Source organism: Myotis myotis, unplaced genomic scaffold, assembly GCF_014108235.1.
Source record: "Myotis myotis isolate mMyoMyo1 unplaced genomic scaffold, mMyoMyo1.p scaffold_m19_p_12, whole genome shotgun sequence".
NCBI classification, from domain to species: domain Eukaryota; kingdom Metazoa; phylum Chordata; class Mammalia; order Chiroptera; family Vespertilionidae; genus Myotis; species Myotis myotis.
The window spans coordinates 47,614,156-47,638,412 of NW_023416316.1; the positions used below are offsets into that span (position 1 = coordinate 47,614,156).

Below are 24,257 nucleotides of genomic sequence, written 5' to 3' on the forward strand. Positions count from 1 at the left end.
GTAAATCATTTACACTTCTCTGCAACCAGAGGGTAAATAGCTTAAATCATCCTATTCGGTGAGATAGGTAACAAAAATTCAATTAGTGCCATTTGTGCCAACCACACCCAAGGATGTGTGAAATCAGGGGATTAAATCTCATTTTGGCACATCAGCATAAAACTGCTGGCTATTCTCTTGAGACTCTCCCCTCAGACCTCCCCTAAACTCCCAGCCTTTAAAACCATCAAGATGAAGGACCTAGGGTGTGCACTCCCTCTGAGAGCATGCCCACACCTTTCCCTATCACTCCCCTCCCCCAAGACACATTATCTTTGCTTTTCCAAGGGCCCTTCTGCCTCTTTAACTTGTTTTCTGTGCCTACACAGCCCAGCTGGCTCAGTTCTTCTACTTCTGTGACTTTCTAAGCAAACTTTCTTTTGTAATTTGAGTTCTTGGCTCTGAATTTTTTTTTTTTTTTTTTTTTCTGAACTCAAGAACCAAGGTGTAACTTCACTGGTAATAACTGGTGCTGCCATTGGCCAGCAACATCTCAGGTAACACTACGGTTCCCTTGGGCTCATAGGAGTGGGGTCAGCAGAGATGGAACTCTGATGCTCAGACAGGGTGTGTTTTCTTTGCCACATTTCTCTAATGTGTTCTTGTCTTCTCTCCACGCCTTGCCTCTAAGTCACCGCTGCCTAATTGTTTTTCTTTCTATTGAATATTTTTAGAGATTTAAAAAAAAAACAAGTTTTTTATTGATTTCAGATTTTTAAAAAATATATTTCTTATTGAGTTCAGAGAGGAAGGGAGAGGGAGAGAGAGATAGAAGCATCAATGATGAAAGAGAATCATTGATCAACTGCCTCCTGCATGCCCCTTACTGAGGATCAAGCCTGCAACCCAGCCATGTGCAATGATAGGGAATCAAACTGTGACCTCCTGGTTCATAGGTTGACGCTCAACCACTGAGCAGCACTGGCAAGGCTATTGTTTTTCTTCTGAAAAGGCAGTGTTCTCCTTTCCTCCTTCTTGTTCTTTTGACTCCATCCCTCAAATAAGAAACAATTGTGGTAGCTACAGTTGGGAGTGGCTGCGTAAATACCAAGTCTGGGACTGTCTGTGCAACTGAGGAAAGGCATATGTAAAATGGGTCTAACAGAATCTAGGCCACGAGTTCCTCCAAGAATGAAATGAAGTCCTGTAGTGGGTTGAATAGTGTTCCCTCCAAATTCATGTTCATCTGGAGCCTCAAAAGGTGACCTTATTGAGAAGTAGGGTATCTACAGATGTAATTAGTGAAGATGAGGTCATACTGGATTAGGGTGGGCACTAATCTAGTGGTTAGTGTCCTTATAAGGCTTGGTGGTGTGGAACTTGATAAGGCTGTCGCAGTGGGGTAAGTGTGGGCAGCCTTTCTCTCCACAGCATCGGAGGCAGGAGAAATTCTGCCTCAGACATTGTGCTCAGGGACACAAACAAGCTAATTTCCGCCTGCTCCCCCAATAGTAGGATTTCCTCTTGCTAGTCCTTATGCTTATTATTATTGTTAGGCAGTTTTACGAGGTGAGATAAATTATAAGCAGAGGAGAGGACACTCAGAGACACACACAGGGAAGGTCATGTGAAGATGGAGGAAAAGATTGGAGTGAAGCAGCCACAAACCAAGGGATGCCAAGGCTTACAGAAAGCTATCGGGAGCCAGGAAGAGGCAAGGACTCATTCCTTTCTGGAGCCTTCAGAGGGACCGTGGCCCTGTGACACTTTGATTGCAGATTTCTAGCTTCCAGACCTGTGAGAGAACAATGAGGGAGCTGTGAGAGTAGTGTCTGTTGTTTTAAGCCACCCAATTTATGGTCTTTTGTTATACAGCCACAAAAAACTATTAAAGATACTTGTGTAAAATTTCTGGCACACAGCTAGAACATGCTAGCATTCTTTCCTCGCCCTTCTTTTCTAGTAACTTTGCAACCAGTTTTCCCAAATACCATTCAGTTATTTGCTTACAAGGAAGAAGTGATCCTGAAAGCAAAACCAAAACTCAGTAGGCTGGGCTTCAATCCTTCCTAAGAAGTGATTTGAATCACAACTGAATTGCAATGACGTCTTTTCTCAATGGAGTACACTTCCATTATCTGATGGCTTTTCACTGTCCATCTTCCTGTGCCCCTGGACCAGCTAGAAGGAGTCCTGGCTTGGGTCTACTGGTTGTTGCAGTGGTCTAGGCAGCAACCTGGGGTTTTTGTTTTGTTTTCTTTTGGCTGTTTGTTTTGCTGGCTTCTATGATGGAATCTGATGCAAAGAGCAACTTTTATTGTTTTTTTGTTTGTTTCTTTGCCTGAGGAGCAAGTGCCAAGTCCTGATGTGAGTATCCAGGGGGGTGAGATTTTTCTGTTTCTTTGAGTTGGTGGTGTGGAACATGATGAGGCTGTCGCAGTGGGGTAAGTGTGGGCAGCCTTTCTCTCCACAGCATCGGAGGCAGGAGAAATTCTGCCTCAGACATTGTGCTCAGGGACACAAACAAGCTAATTTCTGCCTGCTCCCCCAATAGTAGGATTTCTCTTGCTTGTCCTTATGCTTATGATTATTGTTGGGCAGTTTTATGAGGTGAGATATTTTTATGTACAAAATAAACGTGCAATGAAAAAAATTGAACTATTCTTGAGATTATCTCAGCTTAGAATTTTTTAAGGGTTAATGGAACTTAAAATTTTGTTTTCCTGTGTCTGATGTGTTTTGAGTTATCCATTTGGCAGGGAGAGAACATTCCTGGCTAGCCTGTGTTTAGAAGCTATGCTCTAAAAGGAAGCTGTTTAAAAACAAAAGTAAAACGGTAATTACATTAACTTATACTACAGACAACCATTTTTTAACAAAAATGTGATCTGGGATCTACTAAAAGGCTTATTTTACTATGTGAAATGATGAAAGATTAGTAAAATGGAAGAAAACTGAAAGTATTTATTGCTCGCCACCTGGGTACACCTAGTAGTAGAAATGACAGTGGATTCATGTAAGAGAGCATTGAAGTGAGGAGGTCAAGTTTCAGTGAAATTGCCTATTAATAAGCTCTTCTGACCCTGAAATTCTCTGGTCTGGTGGAAGGGAATAATGGGCAATATATTTGACAAAGTGCACAGTAAGAATATTAAGTGTGAGCAGTAATCACACGGTTGCATCAGGAGTCAAATGCTCCCTCCCAAGTTTCTAAGATCCTAAGATTCTATGAATGGTGAGCCATATCACTTTTGCCACTCATAACTGGTTTATTCATCTTCATTAACTAACCTCTTACTGTCAGCAGGATCTTCCTTGTCTACTGCTTCAAGGTGTCTTCCTGCTGTTTGTGAGCCTTTCCATTAAGTTAGAGCTTTAGGTTCTCTGAATCCCAAGTGCCCCTAGCACAATAGGTGATCACTGAGTGCTTGTTGAGTTGTTTAATGAATTGATTTGATGAAATGGCAGATGAATCACCAGATGGGGGTTATTTGTATAATATACAGGTGGCAGTTTGAGGTTGATTTGAGAAGGAGATGATGCTAACATCTTCAGAGATGGGTCATGTTTCAGAGTTGACTTGCTTTACAATGCATTGGAAGAGATCCATAGATTGTTGTGTCATTTTTATTCCACATGGCAATGTCCAAATACACCAAATGCCTTAATTGCTTAATACCTGGGTTACCATGTGATGAGGCAACTACACCCTTACCTCCTATTGTCACACCCCACGGCAGCAAGACTTATTTATTTATTTATTTATCTATTTTAGAGAGAAAGGAAGGAAGAGGGAGAGAGAAACATTGATCGGTTGCTTCCTGCACACACCCTGCCCAGGGATGGAACCCACAACCTGGGTATATGCCCTAACCGGGAATCGAACCTGCAACCTTTTGGTGTCTGGGATGTCACTCAACCAAACAAGCCACATGGCCAGGGCAGCAGGATTTATTTGGGTTATATGTGTTCCCCCAATCTTCAAAAAAGCTCACTGTATTGCAGGATAAAGGACTCTGAAAGATTATCCAGCCCAACCACCTCAATGCTTTCCAGCTGTCTCTACCACACCTAAGGGCTGATTCCCAGTTCTTATTCTCCAGATTTCTCTATTATCTTCTTGGGATTTTCCTCCTTTGGGCCTGAAACACTGGGATGGGGGAGCTTCTCTTATTCTTAGGACTATTTCTTCTCTGCCTTCTCTGGTCTCCTACTCCTATTCTCCAAATTTGGCATTCCTCAGAGTTCAGACCTTTTTTTTCTAGTCTCACCTTCTATATTCTCCCCCACAGAGAGTTGATTCATTCCCCAATGTCAACTAACATCTGCATATTTGAAATAACTTCTTTATGTTTATCTCTAGCCCTCAATTATGTCAAAAACTCTACACTTACATTTTTCTTGAATGCCTTGCATTACTTCATGACTCAAACCCAACTTACCATTTCTCTAAAAATCAGCTTTCCTTTTTTATTTTTATTTGTTTAAGTATATTTTTATTGATTTCAGAGAGGAAGGGAGACAGAGAAAGAGAGAGAGAGAGAATCAATGATGAGAGAGAATCATTGATAAGCTGCCTCCTGCACACTCCACACTGAGGATTGAGCCCACAACCCGGCATATGCCCTGACTGGGAATGAAACTATGACCTCCTGGTTCATAGGTTGATGCTCAACTATTGAGCCATGCTGGCAGGACAGAATCACCTCTTTCTTGATCTTATATTTCCTTTTTTTTTTCTCTCAGTGGTATCCATATTGTCTTGATAGTTTAACCTCAAAACTATAGTCAACTTTTTGCTTCTCTTTCTTTCCTATGTGGCTGATCACTTATCAATTGTTCTGTCAGTAGTCATGTCAATTGTCTTATCAAGGTTCTTCTCCAGGTCAATCCTCCCTAGATAAGAATGCAGCTGGCAGAACATTTCTGACCACTGGTTCTGCCAGAATTTAGGCAACAATTTTTATAGAAATCCCCACATTGTTTTGTGTTACTAGTAACAAAGTACCTAAATTACCAGAGGTTTAGCAAAGAGTTCTAAGAGCCTAATAAAGTACAAAGAGTTCTTGTTCTAGCAGGGAAACAGAAGTGCACCCATTTAACATACCAGAAATGACTTACACTAGTGTAAACACTAGAGTTGAGTAGTAGGTACAATAGAGACAGAAGGAACAGCTTAAGACATTTAAGAGAAGCTTATTCATTGTGTTAAATGCATAAGAATGTAAGGCTATTTAAGGAGATACTTAAGATGCAATACTATTTTTTCTTTTTTAATCCTCACCCAAGGATATTTTTCCATTGATTTTTAGAGAAAGGGAAAGACAGAGAGAAATATCGATGTGAGGAAAACACATCGATTGGTTGCCTCCTGCTCACGCCCCAACCAAGGCCCTGGGCTCAGGAGGAGCCTGCAACCCAGGTATGTGCCCTTGACTGAAATTGAACCTGGAACCCTTTGGTCGACAGCCCAACACTTTTATCTACTGAGCTAAATTGTCTAGGGCTGCAATACTATTTTTAAGTACCCGAAGAAACTGAAATAGAGGAAAAATAAGATTAGAAAAAAATAAGATGAGATCAGACATGAGAAATTAGAATTCTCAAAGCACCTATGAGGTCCTGGTCATGGAAAGTGCATGCATTTTTCTGTGGCTCAGGCAAGAGGGGCCAGGTCAGGGAAGGTTTTGCAGGCCACACTACGGAGAATGGCACCTTGTAAATAATGGGAGCTATTGAAGTCTTTCAAGCAGGAGTGACATGGTCAGGGTTCACCAGTCAGGATTCAGGAGATTTCTCTGCCTGCTAGGTAAAGGGGTAATGTATTCAACAAATATTGACAGAGTGTTTCTTACTGCTAGACAATGTTCTAGGGGCTGAAGTCATAGCAGTAAGCAAAACAGACAAAGATCCTTGATTTAAACAATCATATTCTTATGAAAGATGGTAGGCTATAATATAATAAACAAGTATATTATATGGTATAATATGATGTAATGAATGCTTTGGAAAAGAGAGACAGATAAGGAGAATTGGGAATGCCAGAGGGCTGGTGCTCTGGCAGTTTTACAGAAGGGAGTTTCAAGCAGAAAAATCTTGAAAAGAAGTGCCTGGTTAATGGGGATATGCACACTGGCAGAAAGGTTCATCTTTGGAGGGATGGATCTGGGGAAGACACTGCACAGGCCTAGACATGGGCTTAGAGCCTTTGGGCATGAAATTCCAGCATCTCAAGGACCCAGAATGTGATGGGGAGAGGCTCAAGATCACTCCTCTCAGCCCTGCAGACACCTCACACTGCAGGGAGAGGCATGGCCACAGTAGGATCCTCTGAAGCAGGAGGCTCGAAACAGTCCCCTTACCTGGGCTTTTGGAAGGATTTAGAATTTTGCTCTCAGTGAAATATTGAGCCATCAAAAGTTTTGAGTCACCTGATGTATATTTTTTAAACAATTTTTCTGGCTGCTGTGTTAAGAATCAACTATAGGAAGGCCAGGTCAGAATCATAGAGTCCAGCTGTCTGGCTATAGCAGTAATCACCACAAGAGATAATACTGAATCCGGCTGATAGGGAAACAGCCAGAGTCTAGATACATTTGAAGGAAGGGCCTACTGGTACAAGACTTGTTAATGAATTGGATGCAAGTGAGAGAAGAAAGGAATGGAGGAGGATGCCAAGGTTTGTGTCTGCCACCTTGCAAAGTGGAAGACGGACCAGAGAGCAGCAAAAGTGGAAGGTCAAAATTACAGTGAGGAGGCTGTGCTATGGTGTAAGGAGAAATGACGAGGAGCTGGATTAAGACAGTAGCAGGGGAAGGTATAAGATGAGAGATGAGTAGGCTTAAGAGGACACCCAAGATTCTGACTTGAAGTGGGTGTTTACTGGCATTACAGGAAAATGGGGCACAAAGAGTTTTTATAAACTGCCCAAGGTCTTAGAGGCTAATAATGTCTAGAACCAAGATTTGAACTCAGATGTGCCTGACTTTAGAACCAGAGCTCTTAACCATTATATGGGGCATATTATCCCTACAAGAGAGAAGGCTGCTGGCTGGAAAGTACCTTTACAACAGTGTCCACCTCTCAGTTAACAGTAGCTCAAGCAGGCAGTGTGCAAGGAAAGCCCCCTTGGATGGGCAAGGAAGAAGGGGAAGTTAAGCCCAGTGGTGGTTGAGCCAGGAGTCCTTTCTGTTGCCAGAACTACATGTTATGTGCTATCCATTTGTTCTCTAGAAGTAAGAATGCTGGATAAGTCCCAGGCCTGCAGGTGCAGCTTAAGATAATATGTTTTGTGGATATGTTTGCATTTTCAATAAGGAAAGTGATCTTCAGGTCTAGCTAAGGTGTGCCTTGAGCATGGAAATTGTGACTCCCTATGGAAATTTTGATTGTGTTTCTGTCCCTGCTGTACTATCTCCTTCCCTAAAATAAAAGCAAGGGTACAGTCTACTGTGGACCTCACATTGTATTCCCTTCTAACTACTGCCTCATCACTCTTTCCTAAAGAGTGGCCTATATTCTGTTGTCTCCATATCTTTACCTGCTGTTTTCTTTTGAATCCACACAGACTTTCACCAACACCAGATCCACCAGCACCACACAGATCAGGCCACCCATGACCTCCACACTGTTAAACCCAACTCTGGAATTTGGGGCTCCCTCCTTGTAGCACGATATTTTAAATTCCAGGTTTTATCGTTACTTAGCTATGGTGAGGTCAACAAATCAGGAAATGGCTGTCATTGAAAAAAAAAATGGTATCCTCTTTCCCAAGAGAAAGGAACATGTTATACCACAGGGGGCTACCCAGGAAAGCATCAGGGTCATATGGGGGCAGAGGAAGAAGGGGAAATGTGGGCAGGAGACTTTATTGTGGTTTTCACAGGAAGGAATGGGCAAGGTGGGATAGGCAGGCTTAGAATTGGCTAATTTGAATAATTTCAGTAGGCTCTGAGGCATAGAGTCTGTCTCTTGTCCTCTGGTACCTGGCCCTGGAGTGATTAGGGCAGATAAGTAGTGGCACAGTATGTGGGAACCAAGGGAAAAAAAAAAAGGTGGTTGGAGGTATGGGTTCTGGGTTGGTTGGTGTGCATTTGAAAGATGAACTTCTTTGTGAGACATTGATTAATTCTAGGAGGGGCAGTACCCCCAGAGTCATCAAATGTCAAAGCATTAGAATACAGAAAGGAAAAGATATTGCTAATTTATCTTTTTACTTCTACTCTCAACCCTCTTATGCTAGTAGCCTCCCTTTCAAGGATAGATAAATGTTGGAATGCCCCATGTCTCAGTCCTCAGACACTCTCTTCTTCCTATCACCCTTTAGGTGAAGTCATGCATCCTCATGACTTTAAGTAACACTTATATTTTGATGACTCCCAAATTTATATCTCTACCCCCAAACTCTAGACCACCTATTACTCAACTGCCTACTAAACATCTTCACTTGGATGTGTAAGAGACATCTCAAACCAAACATATTTCAAACATATTCCAAACATATTCTAATCTTGATTTCTGCTCTCTAATCTGCTTCTCTCTGTCTTCTCCATTTTAATAAATAGCACCTGCATTTGCCGTAGGTTAGTGACTCAAGCCCTAAACCTAGAAATTTTACTAGATTTTTTTATTTTTGTCAAACCTGTGAGAAATTCCCATCAGGTCTTCTTTGAAAGTATAGATGACAAATGGAAAGACATTGTATGTTGTCCATGGATTGGAAGACAATATTATTTATTAGATGGCTATATTTTCTAATAAACATACAGAAACAGTGTAGTTCCTATCAAAATTTCAGATGTGTGTGTGTGTGTGAATAAGCAGATTTTAAAATTCACATGTCACCAAAACCAGTTTGGCTCAGTGGATAGAGCATCGGCCTGCGGACTGAAAGGTCCCAGGTTCGATTCCGGTCAAGGGCATGTACCTGGGTTGTGGGCACATCCCCAGTAGGAGATGTGCCGGAGGCAGCTGATCGATGTTTCTCTCTCATCGATGTTTCTAACTCTCTATCTCTCTCCCTTCCTCTCTGTAAAAAATCAATAAAATATATTAAAAAAATAAAAAAATAAAATAAAATTCACATGTAAATGCAAGAGAGCCACAATAGCCCCCCCCCTGCCCCCGCCACACACACACACACACACACACACACACACACACACACACACACATACACACACACAGACATCTGCAAAATCTTGAAAAAGAGCAAAGTTGGTGGACTCACATTTCCTGATCTCAAAACCTACCACAGAACTACTGTAATCAAGTCTCTGGTACTGACATAAAATAGACATAGCTCAATGGAGTAGACTTGAGAGTCCAAAAATAAACCCATACATCCATAGTTCATTGGATCAAATGGAGAAAGAATAATCTTTTAAACAAAATTGTTCAGGGGCAATTGGATGTCCACATGCAAAAGAGCGAATCTGGAGCCTTGCCTCATACAAAAATTAACTCACAATGCATCAAAGACCTAAATATAAGAAGAAAAGTGATAAAATTCTCAGGAGAAAACATACATGTAAATCTTTTTTTTTTTTTTTTTTTTTTTTTTACCTTGGATTAGGCAGTGGTTTCTTATACATGACACCTAAAGCGCACGTAATAAAAGACAAAATAGATAAATCAACTTCATCAAAATTAATTGTGCTTTAAATTAAATTAAATTAGAACATTTGTGCTTCATAGAACCTATCAAGAAGCTGAAAGATAATCTGCAGACGGGGAGAAAATATTTGTTAACCATGTATTTGATAAGCAACTTGGCAATTTCTCAAAAAGTTAAACATAGAGTTACCATTTAAACAAGCAACTCCTACATATATACAAACCCAAGAGAACTGAAAACATGTCTAAACTAAAACTTATATATAAATATTCATAGAATTATTCAGAATAGCCAACAAGTGGAAACAACCCAAATGTCCATCAACTGATGAATGGATAAACAAGATGTGGTGGTATAGTCATACAATGGAATATTATCTAATCTAATAAAAGAGAAACATGGTAATTGGCGTACGACCGCTACCCTTCCCATTGGCTAATCAGGGAGATATGCAAATTAACTGTCAGCCAAGATGGTGGCCGGCAGCCAGGCAGCTTGAAACTAACATGAGGCTTGCTTGCTTCAGTGACGGAGGATTCCAACATTCCCCGCCTGCCTTGCCGGCCTCTGAGCCTACAGTTTGAAACATTTTAACAAATATAGAAGCTAAAAAAAACACCCAGAAACCAGCTTTCAGTGAGCTGGGATCTCAGAGCTGGAGTCAGAACTGGAGTTATACATTGTTTCAATTACCTACTTTCAGCAGTGGAGGCCTAAGAGCTGGAGCCTCAGAGCTAAAGCTGGCCCTGAATTAAAAAAAAAAGAAAGAAAAAAAGGAGCGGTTGGGAGCTTCCATCACCCGCCAGCCTGAAAACAGCCCTCAGCCCCTCACCCAGACTGGCCAGGCACCCCAGTGGGGACCCCCACCCTGAAGGGTGTGTGACCAGCTGCAAACAGCCCTCAGCCTCTCACCCAGGCTGGCCAGGCACCCCAGTGGGGACCCCAACCCTGAAGGGTGTGTGACCAGCTGCAAACAGCCATCATCCCCTCACCCAGGCTGGCCAAGCACCCCAGTGGGGACCCCCACCCTGATCCAGAACACCCTTCAGGGCAAACCAGCCAGCCCCACCCATGCACCAGGCCTCTCTCCTATATAGTAAAAGGGTAATATGCCTCCCAGCACTGGGATCAGCGGAGCCGAGAGGCCTCCTGGCACCGGGAACAGCGTGACGGGGGCAGCGCCCAAACCCCCTGATCGCCCTGCAGCTCTGTGTGTGACAGGGGGTGGGGCCACAACCTCCTGATCAGCCCTGCTCTGTGCCTAATACGGGGGAGCTCCCCAACCTCTGATCACCCTGCAGCTCTGTGTGTGACAGAGCGCGGCGCCCCAACCTCCCCCCCCCCCCCCACGGGCCCTGCTCTGTGTGTGACAGGGTAGAGCCATAACCTCCCCATTGGCCCTGCCCTGAGTGTGAGAGTGGCGGCGCCCCAACCCCCTGATTGGCCCTGCTCTGTGGGTGATAGAGGGCGGTGCCACAACCCCCACCCCTCCCACGGGCCCTGCTCTGTGTGTGATGGGGTAGAGCCATAACCTCCCCATCGGCCCTGCCCTGAGTGTGAGAGTGGTGGCATCCCAACCTCCTGATCGGCCCTGCTTTGTGGGTGATAGTGGGTGGCACCCCAACCCCCTGATCCGCCCTGCTGTGTGTGTGACTGGGGGCGGTGCCCCAACTCCCCTATAGGCCCTACTCTCTGAGTGACAGGGGGGAGCTCCTCAACCCCCTGATGTGCCCTGCTCCGTGCGTGACAGAGGGTGGCGCCGCAACCTCCCCATCGACCCTGCCTTGAGTGTGACAGGGGGCGGTGCCCCAACCCCCCAATCGGCCCTACCCTGAGCGTGACTGGGGGTGGCATCGCAACCTCCCAATCTACCCTGCTCTGTGCATGACAGGGGGTGGCACCCCAACTCCCCAATTGGCCCTGCTCTGAGCCCGACCAGGGGCTGCACCTAGGGATTGGGCCTGCCCTCTGCCACCCGGGAGCAGGCCTAAGCCAGCAGGGCGTTATCTCCTGAGGGTTCCCAGACTGTGAGAGGGCACAGGCCAGGCTGAGGGCCTCCCCCCTCCCCCCCAAGTGCACAAATTTTTGTGCACCGGACCTCTAGTTCAGATATAAAAAGGAATGAAGTACTGATATGTGCTACAACATAAACAAATCTTGAAAATATGCCTGGTGAAAGAAGATAGACATAAAAAGCCACATATTATATGATTACATTTACATGAAATATTCAGAATAAGCAAATTTGTAGAGACAGAAAGTATGTTAGTGGTTGCCAAGGGCTGGAGGGAAAGAGAAGAGGAATTGGGGAGTTTCTTCTAATGGGTATGGGGTTCCTTTTTGGGATGATGAAAATAATCTAAAATTAGATAGTGGTATAGGTTGCACAATTCTGTGAATATACTAAAAACCACTGAATTGTACCACTGAATCATCTATGTTTTATATGTATACATGTGTATAAATATATACTAGAGGCCCGATGCATGAAATTCATGCAAGAGTAGGCCTTCCTTCCCGTGGCTGCCAGCACCGGCTTCCCTCCGGCACCTGGGACCCGTGCTTCCCTCACAGCCCTGGCAATTAGCATATTATGCTTTTATTATTATGGATATGCAGACACAAACATATAAACACACTTACACATATAATTCCCTATTATATGTTAATTATACTTCAATAAAGATGTTGAAAACTTTTTAATAAATTTAAAGGACAAATTAAATATATGTATATATATTAAACTTTCAACAAGAACCACTTCTCACCTCTACTGGCTCCACAACTCTAATCCAAACTATCATCACTTCTGCAAAAATATTCTACACTGATCACCCCGCCCAGTCTCCTGCCCAACAATAGTCTATTATCTACACCAAGCATGTCAAACTCAGAGCCCACAGGCCACATGCAGCCCACAAGGAATATTTTTGCAGCCCGGCCAATATAATGGTATGTAAGAAATGTTTTAATAAAAATTTCCTAACTTAATTTTTACAATATTCTGTTATACATAATTATTAATAATGAACTACAAAATCACTAATGACAGATTACAATAGTCATGTTGCATTCATTTCCCTTACGCGTCCGCGCACCATTTCTCTCCACTAATACTAGCAGCGAATATTTTAGCAGCCAACTGCCACATCATTAGTCTTTTTTACAAAATATATATATTTTATTGATTTTTTACAGAGAGAAAAGGAGAGGGACAGAGAGTTAGAAACATGGATGAGAGAGAAACATTGATCAGCTGCTTCCTCCTACACACCCCCTACCCAGGATATGCCTGCAACCAAGGTACATGCCCTTGACCGGAATCGAACCCGGGGCCCTTCAGTCCCCAGGCCGACGCTCTATCCACTGAGTCAAACCGGTCAGGGTGCCACGTCATTAGTCTTGGACAGAATGTTTGGTGTGCGCAACAGGAAATATTTTGCTTTCAGAGAACAAGAAAAATAAGTTTATTTATGTTACGCTTATTAATTTGTGCAGTTATTCAGTGTCTGGTTAGTTAATGTTCAAGAAAAAAATATTAATTTTTATTAAAATGTTCTATTATTTTATGTTAACAATTACTCATTTATTTCAGCCCTTTGTAGTCAGCATGTCTTTATCAAAATAAACCCATTTCTATGAAAATTGAAGCTTTGTTTTTTTGTGACCCATATAAACTTAAACCTTGTTTATTTGGCCCTTGTTAGCCTTTGAGTTTGACATGCTTGATCTATACCAAAGCTGAGTCCTCTTTTAAAAGTGTAAATGAGATCATGTCATTCTGATCCAAATCCTCCACTGGCCTTCTCCATTGTACTCAGAGCAGCTCTGCTTCTAACCTGATTTACATGTATGGCTCTAACTTATTTCCCCTGAAGAAATGGTTCCATGGCTAATACGATGTTGACAGCCTCTTGGAGGCCAAACTAGCTGACAGTCACGTATACTGTCCCTTTTTGCCTTCAACCATGAAAAGTCCTTGGATGAGGAAAAAACCTTGAGCAAAGGTAGAAGTGTAAGAGGTGAAACAGGACAAAGGTTGGGACACAACATAGCCAGTTCTCTGCTTTCCCTGTCTAAACCTCTTAAAAAGAGATCACCCAAGTAATGGGCAAACTTATTCACAGCACTCAAAAGAGCTTGTCTACTTCCCCTGCTCAGTCAGCTGTCAGATATTTATTGAGAATCTAGTTCTGTGCTCCTGAGCACTAAACGGAGTGCCTGACACCCAGAGTTCTGGCCCAGCTGGATTATTTATTTGACAAGCAAGATTTGGTTTTCAAGGGCCTACTCCTGAAAGTATGGAAAGCTCTGTGGGAGAGACAAAGAGATAACCACCAGTGTGGGTAAGTCAGAGGATTGCTTCATATTCAGAAAAGTCTGTTAGAAAAGGAGGAAGAGCTTCTAATTTGGATTGATAAAGAGGCCCTCGCTTCCTCTTACCCTATCTTCCCTCTCTCCGAGGCCCATAACTTCCCTTCCCAGCTTCACTCTGCCATGGCCCACTTAAAGATCTGTTTGTGAGCCCTAACTGGTTTGGCACAGTGGATAGAGCATTGGCCTGCAGACTCAAGGGTCCCAGATTCGATTCCGGTCAAGGGCATGTACCTTGGTTGTGGGCACATTCCCAGTAGAGGGTGTGAAGGAGGCAGCTGATCGATGTTTCTAACTCTCTATACCTCTCCCTTCCTCTCTAAAAAATCAATAAAATGTATTTTTTATTTTTTTTGTTTTTTTTTTTATTTTGGGGGGATTTTTTAAAATTTATTTTGAATTTTTTTTTAATTGCTTAAAGTATTACAAAGGGTATTACATATGTGTCCTTTTTTTCCCCTCCGCCCTTGATAATCCCCTGGCCTCCCCTACCCCCCAGTGTCTTATGTCCATTGGTTATGCTTATATGCATGCATACATGTCCTTCGGTTGATCTCTTTCCCCCCTCCCTCCTGCCCCCCAACCCTCCCTGGCCTTCCTGCTGCAGTTTGACAATCTGTTTGAGGCAGCTCTGCCTCTGTATCTATTATTGTTCAAAAGTTTATAATGGTCTCTATTATCAATGAATGAGATCATGTGGTATTTTTCCTTCATTGACTGGCTTATTTCACTTTAGCATAATGCTCTCCAGTTCCATCCATGCCGTTGCAAATGGTAAGAGTTCCTTCTTTTTTACAGCAGCATAGTGTTCCATCGTGTAGATGTACCACAGTTTTCTAATCCACTCATCTACTGATGGGCACTTAGGCTGTTCCCAGATCTTAGCTATGGTGAATTGTGCTGTTATGAACATATGGGTGCATATATCCTTTCTAATTGGTGTTTCTGGTTTCTTGGGATATATTCCTAGAAGTGGGAAATGTATTTTTTTTAAAAAAAGATTTGTTTATGAGTCCTGGCCGATGTGGCTCAGTTGGTTGAACATCATCCAGTGCACCCAGGGATTGTTGGTTTGATTCCTGGTCAGGGCATGTGCTAGGTTGCAGCTCAATCCCCTGTGGTGGGGGGCTTGCAGGAGGCAGCCAGTCCATGTTTTCCTCTCACATCGATCTTTCTTCTTCCTCCTCTCTCCCTAAAATCAATAAAAATATTTTTAAAAAACCACACATTGTTTACAAGTCATTTCCTTGTTTTCAGGAGTGAACAAATCATCAAGTCATGAGACCGGCAAAACTACAGAAAGCAAAACTTCAGAAGGGCCTGAGACTTTCAGTTGTCTGTTTCAGATCCGGTAGAGAACATGTTCCTCCTCCTGCTAATTTTGAGCCTGGGAGTACAGCTTCATCAGACAAGAGGTAAGACAGACAAAGGGAGGGGCCTGAGAAAGAGGAGCAGGTGATGGCCCCTAGCTGAAGCCAACCATGACAATGTGGTCCTCAGGCTAAAGGCTTTCTTTGAGGGGAAAGGTGATTACTGGCTGTTACAAGCACAGCAAAAGAATGGTGGCTTGTGCATGCCCATGTTCCTGTCTGACAAAAACAGGGACTGAGAATATTGGTTCATCTAGTCCCACTCTCCAATGAAGGTGGTGACAAGAAGACAGAACCTCTCAGACCATGCACCTCGGCACTGATACAAGAGGGCATTGTTTGTTTGTCCTGAAAGGTGAGGTGCCAGGCAGCTGTCCTCTTCTCTTCTGACAGGTAGAGTGAGGAGACAAAGGTCAGGGGGACACCTAAAGAACTCTGTTACTCTAAAACAGTGGTTCTCAACCTTCCTAATGCCGCGACCCTTTAATACAGTTCCTCATGTTGTGGTGACCCCCAACCATAAAATTATTTTCGTTGCTACTTCATAACTGTAATTTTGCTACTGTAAACAATATGTAATTATATATGTGTTTTCCGATGGTCTTAGGTGACCCCTGTGAAAGGGTCGTTCGACCCCCAAAAGGCTCGCGACCCACAGGTTGAGAACCTCTACTCTAAAGAGTCTCTTGCAGACATTCTGCTGATTATTGAATATTTATTTCAGTTCCTCTTTTAAAAAGCAACAGTAGCATTGTTCATTCAAACGCTAATTGTGGATTACTTGAATTGGAAAATCAGAGTTTTCCTAATGTTTAAATGAATAATGAACCTTAATGTGATGCCTTTGGATATTGAAGAAAGGAGTTCTACCAGCAGGTGTGGGTGCTCACAGGTTTTTTCCCATCTAAGGACTTTTCATGGTTGAAGGCAAAAAGCAGTTTCAGAGTTTGTGGCTCTCCTAGGAAAGTCAAGACCCTTTGTGTGTGCAGTGAGGATCATAGTGTGTTATTTTGGGTGAACACCAAGAGGTAAGAGAGGGAGACAGAAGTGGGTGCAGGAAATTAGGCCCTCAATGATAGCAGCCCCAGTGCTTGGGAAGTCCCCCAACATTCTGCCTTTGATTGAGAAAGAAGGGCTTCTTTGGCACTGATAACCTTTTGAAGAGCTTTTCCCTACCTTCCAGGTGATCCCAAGCTGCTCTTTACCCAGTCACGTTCCTCCTCCTCCCTTGGGCTGGACAGCCTGGTTTGTTAGGGGCCATCCTTGGAGAGCACCCCAATATGCTGCTTACTCCAGCCCTGCCCTATAGTGCCAGCTAAAGAAACATTTTCTGTTTCCTTTCTAAGGCACCCTCCGATCTAAGAGACATGTAAAAGGCAAAGATGCCTCCTTGCTACCATAGAACTTTAAATTTCCAACCTTTATAATAAAAGCCTAATATGCTAAGTGTCTGGTTGTCCATTCAACCAATCAAAGTGTAATATGCTAATGATATGCTAAGGCCACTCAACTGCTCATATGACGTGCACTGACCACTAGGGAGCAGATGCTCTGACTGGTAGGTTAGCTTGCTGCTGGGGTCTGGCTGACCAGGACTGAGCGAGATGGGCTAAACATGCCCTGGAGTCCTCCCACGGTCTCTCCTCAGCTGGCCAACTTCCCACGTCCCTCCCCAACCCCTATCATGCACTGGTGGGGTCCCTCAGCCTGGCCTGCACCCTCTTGCAATTCAGGACACCTCGGAGGATGTTGAAGATCCAGTTTTGGTCCGATCCTGCAGGCCAGCCGAGGGACCCCACTGGTGCACGAATTTATGCACCGGGCCTCTGGTAAAGTGATAAGAAAACCAAAGGTCAAAAGAAGGTTCTGAAGCTGCTATTCCCCATCCCCTGAGAGGACTGGGCACTCCAGGAGAAACCTTGGGAATTGTGCAATGTCTGCAGCTTTGCAGCTTAGAAACATTGAGACCTTTTTGTATGTGTGTTTTTGTTTGTTATTGTTTTAAATTTTCTCTTAAGAAAAGAGTGAGCTAGGATAACAAGTGGTATCATTTTGTATCCCTTACTGAATCTTTCTCCCATGGTAGCACCTTTCTTTCTAAGATAAGTAGCATAAGGAAATGAAAGTAGATTCTAACCATTAGGGATACTAATAGGGCATAGGGAAGAGAATGTATATTTACTGAGGACATTAATAATAACCATTTGGTAGATGAGGAAACTGGGACTCAGAAAAATTATTTAATTTACCAAACATTACATAGTAATTAGGTGGCGTGGGCAAGCTTCCTACAAAGCTACTGTTCTTTCTACCTTACTGAGCTACAATGATGGTGAGCAAGTATGACAGACAATCCCTAAACCACCCACTCAGGATTGGGTTTTTGGAATTAAGTTTGATTATGGGCACATATTAAACATTTACTCTGGACATTCACAAAACCAAAAAATATGTATGTTGAATTATGTTTATGAATTAACCAAGAGGAAGCTATACACATATTGTATCTTGCTTTTTATACAAACTTGGAATTCTACTCTGCTTTCCACTCTATATTTATGCAGATAATATTAGTTCAATCAAACATTAAATACCTGCCTAAATTAGAATGCTTACTCCTCAGGTTTTTGTTTTAAGTTTTGACATTTCATGTCTCCCTTAATTAAAGAGTTTCTCTTACCTGAGAAAGAAAGGGAACACACACACACACACACACACACACACACACACACACACACACACACTGAGGACTGATTAGATTACTTCTGGCAAGCAGATGAGGTCCGGGATGAGGGTGAAAGGGAAATTTTATTTAGTATGTTTACCAGGTTGCTGTTATTGTTTGCATTTACTTGTATAATAAAATAAATCTACAAGAGGATTAGTTGTATAATTAAAATATAATTATTAAAATATAAGAATCCTTTAAAAGCACGTGAGAGCAGCCAGGCCATGGCATTCAATGCCCAGAGAGCCCTGGCTATCAGGGAGGTCCGATGGATGACCTCACTGCCCTCATTACCCTGTGCATTCCTAGACCTGCACTCTCACTGAAATGGAAAATAATGAATTGGATCAATATAATTTTGTATTACCCTGTCTGTTTAAATTTCTACTTTGAAACTTTAAAAATAATACTTATAACAGTATTGTTAGTCTATAAAAAGACACCTAATGCCCATCAACGGGAGAATGCATAAATTACGGTATATTAGCAGAATGGAGTATTATGTGCCATACAGGTAAATTAATTACAAAAACATGCAACTACATCTAAGAATTTTAGCAGCATAATATTGAGGAAAAACAAAGAAAACAGAAGATGACATCACCACATTGTCCTTTTACAAACAAAATATTGCTTAGGCATACATATATTTAAGATAAAACAAAAAAAAATAAGCAAGAGAATGATAAACACAATATTTAAAAGGTGATTACCTTTGGTGGAGACAGTAGATATATGTTATTAGTAATATTCTAATTCTTGGGTTTTAGTAAGCACTGGTAAGTATATATTTTACTGAATTCAATATCTTAAATTATTTTTGCACTTAAACCTTTATACCATACATACAGAAAACCATATAAAACAAATGTAAACACTGATGCGACCACCCAGGTTAGAAATAGAACCGTGCTAGCTTCCCAGAAACTCTTCACCTGCTTCACCTCAACATGACCTCCTCCCAGAACACTCCCTGGAGCGCCATCCTATCTGTCCTTTTTATTTCTCCATAAAATAAGTTACTAAAAATCATTCAAAGAAATTTTAGTAAGCAATTGGCAAACATGCCCTTTATAGTTTTCATATCAGCAAATATAGACATCCTTCATTTTTAAGGGGCTCTATATATATTTTATTGGACATGCTGTTATTTATTTAAATAGTCCACTATTGATGGACATTACAGTTATTTTCCTTCTTTTTTTCTGGATTAATGCTTAAAGAAATGTGTATCTCCTAAAGATTGTGATGAAAATTAATTCTCAGTATAATTCAAGTAAACCACTAATCATGAACTCTTTTCTTACTTGTGTGCTCTGAGGATGTTCTACTGTGTTATCTATAAAAAAGTTTAAAGTTTGAAATAAAAATTAGTGGAAAACATTTTCATTGTATTTTGAAAATATTTATTTTTAAATTGATATATGGTAAAATTTACTTTTTTACAAAAACATCTATGAGTTTTGACAAATGAATAGTCAAAATCACCACCACAGTCAAGATTTAGAACAGTTCTGTCACTTTTGTCAAACAAACAAACAAAAATCCCCCCTAACACTTTTTAAAAAATATATTTTTATTGATTTCAGAGAGGAAGGGAGAGAGAGAAAGACATTTAGTTGATGAGAGAGAATAATTGACCTGCGCCTCCTGCATGCCCCTACTGGGGATCAAGCCCTCAACCCAGGCATGTGCCCTGACCAGGAATCAAACCATGATCTCCTGGTTCATAGGTTGACGTTCAACCACTGAGCCACACTGGCCGGCCCTCCCCCAACTCTTAAGACCAGACACTCACTCTGCTCTGTCCTATAGTTTTAACTTTTCCAGAATGTCATATAAATGGGACCATTCATTAAACACTTTTTTTGTTGAGCTTCCTTCACTTAGCATAATGTATTTGAGATTCATCCATATTGTTGTATGTATCAATAGTTCATTCCTTTTTGTTGTTGAGTATCTTTAACTGTATGTATGTACCACATTTTGTTTATTCATTCCTCAGTTGAGGGACTTTTGGGTTTCCTATTTTTGGCAACATAAGTAAAGCTGCTATAAACATTTGTATATAAGTGTTTATGGGAACATAGGTTTTCGTTTCACTTGGTAAATAAATATCTGGGAGTGGGATTGCTGGGTCATATGCTAAATATATATTTACTTTTTAAGAAACCGTTAAACATTTCCATAGAGTCTATACCATTTTTGCATTCCCAACAGCAAAATATGAGCGTTCCAATTGTTCCACATCCTTGTCAACACTTGGTATTGACATTGTCATTTTCCTTTTTTAAATCAGTCTAAAAGGTGTGTGGAAATATCTCATTTGGTTTTAATTTGCATTTCCCTAATATCTAGTGATGATAAGCATGTTTTCACATGCCTATGGCCATTCATATATCTTGTTTGGTGAAGTGTGTATTCAAATTATTTGAACAATTTTAATTGGATTGTTTATTTTCTTATTGTTAAGGGTTTTTGGTTTTGTTTAAATATGTTTTCATTGATTTCAGAGAGGAAAGGGGAGAGAGAGAGAGAGATAGAAACATCAATGATGGGAGAATTCTTGATCAGCTGCCTCCTGCATGCCCCCAACTGGGAATCAAGCCTGAAACCCAGGCATGCACCCTGATCAGGAATTGAACCGTGTCATCATAGTTCATGGTTGATGTCCAACCACTGAGCAACACCTGCTGGGCTTCTAGTTTCTTTTAGTTTTATTTCAAAACCTAACAATATCTTGTAATTCATCTTGTAATACATTTAAGAAAGATATTTACTTTTGTCTTTTGTCATGAGTTGGAGGAAAAAGTAACCTAAATTTTACTCTTTTTATTGATGTTTCTTTCTTCATCTTCCAAAGATAGATAAAAGGGGGGGGGGGGGGGCACATGACCATGGTGATGCTTGATGTGTCACTCTGGGGCAGGGCTTACACCCTGGGTCACTCCACTTATTCTATCTTCATTCTCCAAAACTACTTCTGTTGCGCCCTGAGGCATACAACACAGAAGAATCAGGTTGGGGGATGGATTTCTAAGCTGTCTCCATGCAGAGTTCCTATACAGAGGAGTGCATGAGTCAGCTGCCCAGAGCAGGCTTCTATCTTGAACCAGAAACTAGAGTTTTCTAAAAACTGTGGCTTTTCTAAAGCAGCCCCCCAACTTATAAGCACATTAGGTAGGAAGTAGGAACAAGTCTATGGTTCTGTTGTCAAAGAGAAAAAAAAGTATAAAATTAGCTTAAAGAGGAAGCTATCTTGGGAGGCAATGCAAATGATTTATTTTGTGTTTACTGGAGATGTGACAGGTGCTGGCTCCCATTGATTCCTGATTGCAAATAAAATGTAAAGTTACCTCAAGAACTTTCAAAAAGACGCCAGCACTATAAGTGCACCCTAATTGTATGCATCTTGAACTGGATTATATAGATTTTTATCTTTTGTTAAAATGTAGATTCAGTGGATCAATATATTATTAAAGTATGTGTATATTATATAAAATTTTTCAAAGGCTCCAGCATTAGTCAAGGCAACTGCTTTAATTTGCCTAAAGAACCTGCACGTGTGAATTTTTCATGCCCTGGCCAAGTCCTTTACCCTTTAACTTAGTCAAGGGCCCCAAATAATGGAGAAAACCTGTTTAGTCTGCTTAATTTTGTAGTCATGGAAATTTTCCAATTTTCTCCTTTGTCTGATAACTTCAGGAGTGCAATGCTAGGCTGAAGCTTAATTTAATAGCCACAAGGCATATAAAATAGAAAACAAATGTATTTTCCTTAGTACAAAGATAAAAAAATATGGATATAGTATATACATGCCAGTGGATATATAGTCATATCTGTAAACTTGTTAGGGGTATAGGTTTTCAAGAGACATAAATTTGAATTCCAACTCCATGACCTTGGGCTAGTGTATCACTTCTTTAAGCCTCAGTTTCCCCAATTGTAAAATGGGGGTAGTAACTCCTACCTTGCAGGATTTAGGGAACATCAAATAAGATGATGATGTAAAGGTAGCCCAGTGTCTGGCTCATTTTATTTAATAAATATTAACTATTACTCTACTTCCCATTAAAAGTCTCAATGCAGACCAGAGTTTTAACTCAGCCTCTCAAATGTTAATGTGCACACCATCAATCAATCACACTATTAATACTAAGATGCAGGTTCTGCTCCTGTAGGTCTGGGGCAGGCCCTGACGTTCTGCATTCTTAACTAGCTCCCAGGTGAAACTGAGGACAACACTTTCAATGGCAGGAAGATAAAAGATGTTTGCAAGTGTTTTATTTGTCTAACCAGTGGTTCTCAATGTTATTTAAATATTAGGGAAATAAAAAAAATTGATGCTAGCCTCACAAAAGAATTAGAATTTAATTTTAAAGGATTCTAAGTGGGGCCAGAGCATTAGTATGCTTTAAAAGCCTTCCCAAATAACCATTAATTTCCTAGTTATTCTGAGGTACTCATATACATGATTCATGTTTGCTAATTGCTCTTTTCTCTTGTGAACATTAGCTGAAAAACATCACCTGTCTGAGAGGTAGCATGCTTTATGCCTACAGCCCTGGTACACACACACCCTTGTACGAGGCAGAGTGGGGAAGCAAGCAGAAAGTGTATTTTTGTCAAAGGACCAGACGGTCAAGAGGGGAGTTCTGCTGTGTGCTATGGGGAGTTCCAGAGGAAGTTACAGGCGTTCCTCATATGAAGAGAAAGCATAGTGTGATAAATACATTTGTTAAGTAAGTCGCACCCAGAGTCCTCTAATTCTTGTTATATCTCAGACTCAGCAACTAATCTTCCTTGCAAGCCCCATTTTTCTTCCCTGTTTCCTATTTTTTCATGTGTAATAAAATAAAAGAAGAAAGTGCTATGAGGAAAGTTCTAGTGTAAATTCCTGAACCTGGCTCATTGAAGGTGGTTAATGCATTTTGATAAATGAGTTAGCAGAGGCTTAACACGCAGTAAGAACTCAACACGTGATAGTTGTGATAGTTGTAATTATTAAGTCACGTTGTTTCAGGGAATGTTGTAATTTGGTTCACATGAAAAAAGATGAGCCTGGATAATAGGTGGTAGGAGGGCCATCAGGTGTACAGGTGGGGAGTGTTGAGAGGAAAGAACTACCTCAGAACAGTGTGTAGAGAATTCCACTCTTGCCCAGACTGGATGGGGAAGGGACAGAAATGAGCCCAAGCAATGCCCAGATAATGATGGATATTCCCTAGAAAAGCGGGGTGGCCTGGGTCTCTTTGGCTTCCACTCTGCACAGAACTGAAATGTCAATGCAGACAATGGGAGAACATCTTGTTTTCTGTGTAGCTTTATTCAGAGTGGTGATCCCTAAGGAACTGTACACAGCGGAACACGGCAGCAATGTGACCCTGGAGTGTGATTTTTACTCTGACGATGACCTGGATGTTGAATATCTACAAGCCAGTTTGCAAAAGTTGGGAAACAATATATCCTCGAACAGCACCACTTTGCTGAAGGAGCAGCTGCCCCTGGGGAAGGCCTTATTCCACTTCCCCCGAGTCCAGCTGAGTGATGCGGGGAAGTACCGCTGCGTGATCATCTATAGGAGCTCCTGGGACTACAAGTACCTGACTCTAAAAGTCAAAGGTGAGTAGTTTCGAGGCCTGGAATCTGTGGAAACATCTTTCCAACAAGGACCTAAAGAGAGCTCGAGCTAAAGCTGGGAGGATGGTTCTAAGGAGACAGAGCTATCTCAAAGAAAGGAAAAGTACCAGTTCAGAAATAACTTTTTACATCTGAGTACAGGCTACTGAGGTACGGGAAATAGGAGCAGGAGTTGTAGGAATAAATGGGGCTAGAGGAAACCAGGACATGAGTCCTTGAAAGGCGGGGAGGAGCCAAAGGTTGGCTGTGCCTAATTCACAGTTTGTTTGAGGAACAACATTACTTGATTATTAAGCTACTCTTTGAGAACAGCTTATTCCCCCCAGTCCAGAGTTATTTAAACCAGGGTTTGCCATCTATTTATGAATTAAAATATCAGTTTAGTGAGTAGTAATCAGGTAGATGTTTTCCCCCAATAAAATGAGTGAACAAAATGAATAGAATAAAATACATCAGAGGTTGTATGTTGTGTCTGTTGCCTCACTCTGGGTCAGTCTAAAAGGTTTGAAGGGTACTACTCTAGTCCAAGCCTCATTAATTGCTGATGAAG

General features: G+C 41.6%; 1 protein-coding gene across 7 annotated transcripts in view; it reads left to right on the top strand.

Annotated features, from left to right (window-relative positions):
• Positions 1 to 24,257, top strand: part of PDCD1LG2 (programmed cell death 1 ligand 2) — a 111,714-nt gene that overhangs the window by 53,446 nt on the left and 34,011 nt on the right. For 2 of the 7 annotated variants that reach the window (XM_036331064.1, XM_036331063.1), the window contains exons 3-4: positions 15,227 to 15,384; positions 23,390 to 23,689. In XM_036331064.1, coding sequence (XP_036186957.1) covers positions 15,330 to 15,384; positions 23,390 to 23,689 — 355 coding nt within the window. In that variant the 5' untranslated portion in view covers positions 15,227 to 15,329. Of the gene's footprint in view, positions 1 to 1,790; positions 2,347 to 15,226; positions 15,385 to 23,389; positions 23,690 to 24,257 lie in introns of those variants that run through there. The other 5 variants (XM_036331066.1, XM_036331062.1, XM_036331067.1 and 2 more) reach the window with 5 other exon arrangements.